The 7,292-nt window shown below is 39.0% G+C and overlaps 1 protein-coding gene across 4 annotated transcripts in view; it reads left to right on the forward strand.

Annotated features, from left to right (window-relative positions):
* The window catches only part of washc2c (WASH complex subunit 2C), a 13,327-nt gene extending 6,200 nt beyond the window's left edge, over positions 1 to 7,127 (forward strand). For all 4 annotated transcript variants that reach the window (XM_014033422.1, XM_014033424.1, XM_014033423.1 and 1 more), the window contains 14 exons: positions 255 to 347; positions 433 to 537; positions 619 to 726; positions 823 to 998; positions 1,106 to 1,199; positions 1,352 to 1,765; positions 1,859 to 1,987; positions 2,110 to 2,211; positions 2,334 to 2,408; positions 2,636 to 2,695; positions 5,152 to 5,355; positions 5,445 to 6,149; positions 6,250 to 6,421; positions 6,518 to 7,127. In XM_014033422.1, the coding sequence (XP_013888876.1) occupies positions 255 to 347; positions 433 to 537; positions 619 to 726; positions 823 to 998; positions 1,106 to 1,199; positions 1,352 to 1,765; positions 1,859 to 1,987; positions 2,110 to 2,211; positions 2,334 to 2,408; positions 2,636 to 2,695; positions 5,152 to 5,355; positions 5,445 to 6,149; positions 6,250 to 6,421; positions 6,518 to 6,663 (2,583 nt within the window). In that variant the 3' untranslated portion in view covers positions 6,664 to 7,127. The remainder of the gene's footprint in view (positions 1 to 254; positions 348 to 432; positions 538 to 618; positions 727 to 822; positions 999 to 1,105; positions 1,200 to 1,351; positions 1,766 to 1,858; positions 1,988 to 2,109; positions 2,212 to 2,333; positions 2,409 to 2,635; positions 2,696 to 5,151; positions 5,356 to 5,444; positions 6,150 to 6,249; positions 6,422 to 6,517) is intronic.
* Positions 7,128 to 7,292: the final 165 nt, after the last annotated feature.

Consider the following 7,292-nt stretch of genomic DNA (forward strand, 5'->3'; position numbering starts at 1 on the left):
CCCTTTGTACGAACAAAAGTAAGAGAAATTTAGGATAAGAATACGAACATGTTCTTGCATGAGGCCAAATGTTTTCTGGTCTAAAGATTGATTCTGTATATATATTTTCAAGTTATTTAAAAGCTTATATCTATTTTAGGCCACAGACACAACAGACTTGTACTTCACTTCACCTTTCTCTCTGTTATTTTTCTTTCAAAAATCTTTTTTAACATATTTGAACACAAAAAAGGCTATTTTTTTGTGAATTTCAGAATGGTCTTGTTGGTGATGTCGAAAAAGCTGCCGTTGATCAAATTGAGAAACCTCAGTCCAGAGGTCTCTTCTCTGATGATGAAGACTCCCAGGTCAGGCTCACAAGCGTCAACAATAAAGTAAAAATGGATGACGTAATTTGATTTGACTATAAAGATATACATTTACTTGCCACAGTTATTTACTGCTACCCCCAAGAGCCAACCTAAGCCTGAACTGACAAGTCTGGGCAAAACCAGCAAGGCGTCCTTATCGTTATTTGATGAGGAGGAGGAGGAAGAGGTAACATTTGCTTTTTAAAAATCAAATGAGATTTGTTCTTGATAACGTTATATAACTGTTACCATGCGTTTCACCTTGCAGGATCTGTTTGCGTCTGCAGTTGATTCTAAAGGAAAGACCGCTCAGCCTAAATCTGCCACACCACAACCCAGCAAGGCTGCGGCCAGCTCGCTTTTCAGCGACGATGAGGTATGAAAATACAAAAATAAATAAATAAAAATTAAAAATGTTTTTGTGCTCACCAGTGCTGCTTTCGTGGATGTAATGCTTTGGTATGTGGAACAGCAGGACCAATGGATGAGTCCAAAAAGTAGTCCAACAAAGCCAGACAGCGAGACGGGCGGGATGAAAACCAGCACCAGTGCCCCATCTCGTCTGCCGAGCGCCAAAACCCCTCCGAGGAGCAGCCTGTTCGATGAAGAAGAGGAGGATGACCTGTTTGCCCCACCAAAAGAGTTTAGGTCTTTACAGCCTTAAATAACTATTTGTTCATACATTTTAAACTTTTAGCATAGGTTACAGTCTTCAATGCTTACCTGTTCTTTTATTTTGTCACTTTTGCGTGTAGTCAGAAGAAGCCCCAGAAGGTTGCTCTGCTGTTTGAAGATGAGGAGGATTTTGATGATGAAGGATCTCTTTTTGACACCAAACCTCCAGTTAAGGTGAGTTCCCCACACCATTTTTCTACGTATTTTATAACTCTGATTGGACCAAATGTTTTGGACGAATTTGTGAATTTTAGGAGAATTTATTGAATTTAAAACATTTAACCATGAATTTACAGACGTCGCTGTTTCGATACTTGTATTTTCAGACACCCGTTGGCCCCGCTGAGCCGTCCCCCCAGCCTGGGGAAGTTGCAGCGTCTGCGTCGGCAGCAAAGGAGGAGACACAGGTGCAGCAGAAACCTGCGGCAAAATCTCCCGAGCAGCTCCCCACTTTGCCGTCGCAGGAGAGCGCCGCGAGTAGAAAGAAGCCTGCTGGAGCCGTCAGCCTTTTCGGGGGCATCGATGTTCTGAACAGCAAGCAGACAAAGACGCCGCTGGACGGAACAGAACACGATGACGTCTTCCTCTCTAAGGAAAGCCCTCCACCATTAAGGAAGGAGGAAAAGAAGGAAGCAAAGGCCAAAACCAAAACCGTCAGTCTGTTTGATGACGACGAGGAGGAGGGATCAGACTGGAGTGATCCGATACCCGTTCCCAGTGAGCCCACGAAGACACAAAAGGTTCGTCTGCTGTGTAGCAGAACAAACAATGGGGTGAAAATGTAATTTGATAACATTATTCTGTTGCATTTAAAATGATTAATTCTCTTCCAGTCTGCAGAGGAGCGGCCGCAGACAAAAAGCACAGGTGTGTTCCAGGACGAAGAGTTGCTGTTCAGTCACACTCAGCAGAGGGACAATGACCCAGACGTCGACCTCTTTGCAACCTCAGGGAAAGCTGCTGTCAGTATAAAGCATACGACATAATTAATGTCTGCGTCTTCTTGTTTTGCAAATTACGTTTCACTTTGACAGAATGCATATGTCTTTTAGTGGTTCTTGAGAATGTGTTGTTTGTTTTCCAGAGTTCTGAGGTCAGCTCAGAGCGACCAGCAGCACCCAGTCTGTTTTCAGATGATGATGAAGATGACCTTTTCAGCTCCGTCAAGCCAAAACCTCCACCTCCGGTATCAATTCGTTTTAAAGGATTACAAAACATACATTTCTGTTTATGCTGTTTGGACCGTTACGGTGGTAAAAAAAAATAAAAATTAAAAAAAACCAACCAGTTTTTCACTTTGCTTTCCAGAAGATAGCAGAGAAACCCAACAAGCTGCATGACAGAGCACCACTGGCAAGCCCAGATCCAGTGTCTGACATTCAGGTGGGTCTGCTTGGTTTTATTCTTGTACATCAGGTTTTGTTTCTGCACCATAAACACACAAAACTCTGCAGCTATGTGATATCGATTTAAGCTTATATTTTGTTTTTATTGTATATTTATTATTATTAACATTTTTTTTACATATCGATGGAAATTAATTTGGTAGTTTGTTTGAAACAATAAATGCTTTCTTTGAATTTTGAAACTGTTGTAATCTGATCACACAGAAACCTGCACAAAGTCCTGTAAAACCTAAAGATTTCTCATCAAGGATTGGGAAACTTCAAGTAACTTTTTCTTTTCTTTTTTTTTTCTTTTTTTTCTGTAACTGAATCAGAAATCTTAAACACTGACACTTTTTCTCTGATTTCTTCTTAGAGAAATCTCGTATTGCCACTGAAATGTTTTGTCTCTCAGTCTTTTCATATTCCATATTTAAACTTTGGCAATAAAATAATTTCATTTCACTGTGCTGATCTGGGGAATAGAATGCTTGCTCCTTTTTGCTGTTTTATTATTTTTACTATAATAATTATTTTATTTATTTTTTATTTTTTTGTAGTTGCACTCTTTTTGCTTTTGCACCATTTTCACCCTTCATCCTGCGTTGTCCTTTCTCTGAATGTTGTTTGAAACAACGCTGAAATCTTTTACAGCTGCAAAGCTGATACAGTTCTGTAGTTGTAAGATTCAGCTGGTTCTCACTAGGGTGTCAAATTAAAAAAATACAACTCCAGATGAACAGCAAAGCATGAAGTCAGGGCTAAGCCCTCCATGGTGTTTTATAAAAATGTGAAAAAAACTTAAACACAAATTAAAAATACTGGTGCCAAACAGTCTGCAGGGATTCTTTCCAAAGGAATAACAGCCCCGTTCATTTCATGTCTTTCATGGTACAGAATGATTGACGGACATCTTGTCCCACCCCCTCTGTTTGCTGCTCATTACGGCTAACTTTGTTCAGCCCAGGGTCAGGCTTTAGCCAATAAACAAGGTGGATTATTTCATTGCTGACCCGTTTCCTTCATGTCTTTTGAGGAAAAACTGGAAGTCAGAGGTGGATGGACCAAAGAAAAAGCAAAGTTTTCTGTGACCTCGTTTTAGCAAAAAGCACTGGCTACAAGTGTAGCTAACAAATCTCTTTTCTGATTTCCATGTTTGCTCTTTGGAGGAGACATAGCTTAGATTTATATTACACATCTGTTAGTCCACCCTTCAAATATCCCCACCAGCCACCAATGAACATTCTCATTATTTATTTAACTAAAAATCAAGAGAGAATGCAGAACGGGAATGTGGAAAAACGTAGTAAATCCCTTCTACTTTACAGAAAGTAAGAACTTTAGTAGCAGCCAGGTGCTGTAATCAAATGCACCTGTTCAAACATCAGGAAGCACGAGCACCTCTATAAAAACTGAGTTTTGGGCAGTTTGCTTCTATGGTGCGCTCAAATGTGTTAACACAGTACTTAGAAGAAAATATATAAACTTGATTTTAGAGATCCAATTGTTACTTGAATCAAAATAATATATTAATGTTTATTCACCTGTGGAAAACAGTTAAAGGGCATGTGACATCAAATTTTTGTAATAAAAATGAATGTATTTTTGGAAGGATAACGCTGATAACATATTGTAAAAAAGATTTCACGCCGCTGAGATGAACAGTTGTTGAATTATTTGCATGTGAAGTAACAGGAAGTGATGTCAAAGGGGAATGTCTGAATGTGACCAGAGTGTTGCTAAAATGGCTAACAACACAGACTGTAGAGAAGAATCTGATGTTTCTTTAGATTATTTGAATCACTATCATAGAGAGATGAGAGAGTTGTAGTTCAAATAAAATTATTTAAATAAACAAAGTCCAGGGAGTTTTCTTTCTCAAAGAGTTCCCCTTTGATGTCACTTCCTGTTTCACTTTAACTTTGCCAAGATCAAAAGAAAATGTGCCAGTTATGTGACATAATGGGTAAAATCATGTGTACTATGCCAAGGTTCTTAAATATAAATATATTTCTTTGAATTTTTGTATTTCACGGATATGCATGTCACAGGCACTTTAAGACAATTTCCAATCTTCCCAAAGTTGGATGCCCAAGCAAGTAAAATTGTGTAAAATTTTGCAATTCTAAAAAATGATGCAGGGAATTTTTTTTTTGCTTCATCTGAGACCTCCAAATCTCAGTTAAGATATTAAATATTAAACTTTCTGACAGTTTATTTTGAAAAAGACTGAATGAGTATGGTCTGTTTTGAAGTGTTGCCCAAAGAAAGTCTCTTATCTCTTAAAAGGAAAAAAAATGCTAAGATGGCAGAGGGTTAGCAGAACTGAATCTGGTGGGTGGGGGGGAACCTCTTCTGAAGATGATCAATGAACAGATGAGACCAAAGTTGGCCATGATACAGAGCATCATGTTTAATAAAAACCACATAAATCAAAAAAACACAACGGCGATTATACTGAATACTGAATCATTATGGAATTTCATGTTTTTAAAAAGAGGGCAGACTTTGGATTAGTTTATGATGAATAAATAATGACTTGATATAATATTGAGTGAGGAAGGGTCATCTGAAGTTGTATTTACTTTATTTGAAGACCTGGTAATAACCAGATGAATTAAATATTGTGTTCTTGTGCTAAAATCTTTACAAATCACAGGATTACTATTTTCACCATGAATGTATTTTTCTACCTTGTTAAACTGATGTGTTGATGGTTCCTTTTTTCTTTTTATGTTCAGGCCAGTCTGATGATCAACCCTGCTGCTTTGCTCCCCGGTGCTGCTTCTAGTATGTCTGGAACTTATAGTTCCTCTTCTGGGGTCTCCAGCTCCAGTCTGAGTCCAAGTCCTGTTTCCACCCCCGTGGGGGCTCAGGTGGAGGCTGAAGTGGGCGTGAGCTTCGAGAGCCCAGTGCAGGTCACTACACTGCAGAGCGCACACAAGGTGGGTTGTAAAATTCCTCGTTGGATCGTTGCTTTTATTGCTGTTGTGACACGAGCACAAGATGTTAGCGTGAATCTTTTATGACGCAGACTCGAGTGAAAGGTTCTGTCTTTCGAAGACCCCAGTCCAGAGCGGCGAGGCAGCAAGCAGCTCAAAAATCCCTGGACGATAAAAAGGGGGGCCTTGCAGATGCTCTCGGGCAAGCTTCCAGTCTGTCTGCTTTGGAGTTTCCTCCACCAGACACCAGCCAAACACACATAGCTCCACCATCTATCTCAGCTGCACCTCCATCATTGCCAACCCCCTCATCTGTGCAGCCTTCATCCCCTCAGTTCTCTCCCAGACCCTCTGAGCTGACTCTGCCAGTAACGACGAATGCTGAAAAGAAAGGCTCTAGCAAGTACAGCAGCAGCGTTAGGGCACCGCTATCATCTGATGACGATGACCTCTTTGGCTCTGATGATCTTTTCGGGGCAAGTTCAATCACTAATATTCCCTCCAAGCCCTCCACTAGAGAAACTACCAAGACCAGTCAGCCTCATGCCAGTACTGGGGTGGGACTGAAGAAAGACAAAGATACAAGCACACTTCCTTCTATTTTTGATGATAACACTGACGACCTTTTCCAAACTGTTAAGCCACAAGCAGCTGCAAAGAAAGCCCCCAAAGTCTCATCCTTCTTGGAGGAAGATGATGATGACATTTTTGGTTTGAGCAATAGTTCAACATCAACGTCCAAAAGTAGCAAAGAAATCAAGAATGGCAGCAGTTTTTCAGATCAGGACATCTTTCAGGTATCTTTTACATTCTGATTATGACAAAACTCAAAGTTTTTGCCGTCAGGTTTTTTTTAAATTTCATTTCTTCTCTTTCGTGGCTAAATTCTGTTTACAGGATGAAGCAACCACTGTGCCTAAAGTTCAGAAAAAGCTCAAAGAGAAGTCCATCGATGCTAGCTTGTTCGATGATAACATAGACATTTTTGCTGACCTAACAGACACTTTAAAACCCAAACAAAAGTCCAAAACAAAGGGAGAAACCAAATCAATATTTGATGACGACATGGGTAAGTATCTGTGTATATTTTCCAAAAGTTGTGTTGTCTGACTTTATTGATCCTGTCACATCTAACTATTTCTTATACTCTTTCTGTTTTTTAAAGATGACATTTTTTCAACAAGCACAGTAAAACCAGCAGCAAAGGCTCCTGCTAAATTAAAGAAAGCAACACCATCCCAGAAGAGTGATACAGCAGCAGATTCCAGCAACTTATTTGATGACCCACTTAATGCTCTGGGTGGGAACTGATGTTTTGTACTGGTCAGATTTGTAAAAATTTGGATTAATTCTTTTGTCATTAGCAGATCATTTAAAGATATTGGATACACTGTTGATAGAGTATTTATTGTTAAAAATTCAAATCAGTACTGTGGCTTATTTTTGGCTGCTAAAGATTCAAATGATTGATTCCTGTCATCATCCACCAACGTGATCATATTGGCATCATTCATAATATAAATTTAGTCTTTATTATACATGACAGCACTTTATAAGCATACCTTATGCTTTGTCTCAAGGCCTGCAGAAATTAATAGTAATTTTTCTCTTTTTTTATTCCTTTTGCTTGTGAGATTTCATATTTTGTTAGTGCCATATTCCACTTTTTGTCCTAGTTATTTTAATTTTTTTTTAAGAAATTCATCCATGTCTTAACTTTGGCTGTAATAAAAGCAAAACCTCTTTTTTTGATAACTAAAAAGAAACCTATTTTACCTCCAGTGTGTCTGATTATTTCCAGAACTGTAATAAAATTTGTGTTTTGTTTGCCTTAACATGGTGTTCATAACGGATCATCATCAGACCATTATCAAAAACACAAATTAGTCTCTCTCTCTCTCTCTCTCTCTCTCTCTCTCTCTCTCTCTCTCTCTCTCTCT

The sequence above is a fragment of the Austrofundulus limnaeus genome, unplaced genomic scaffold (genome assembly GCF_001266775.1).
Source record: "Austrofundulus limnaeus strain Quisiro unplaced genomic scaffold, Austrofundulus_limnaeus-1.0 Scaffold1731, whole genome shotgun sequence".
NCBI lineage: Eukaryota > Metazoa > Chordata > Actinopteri > Cyprinodontiformes > Rivulidae > Austrofundulus > Austrofundulus limnaeus.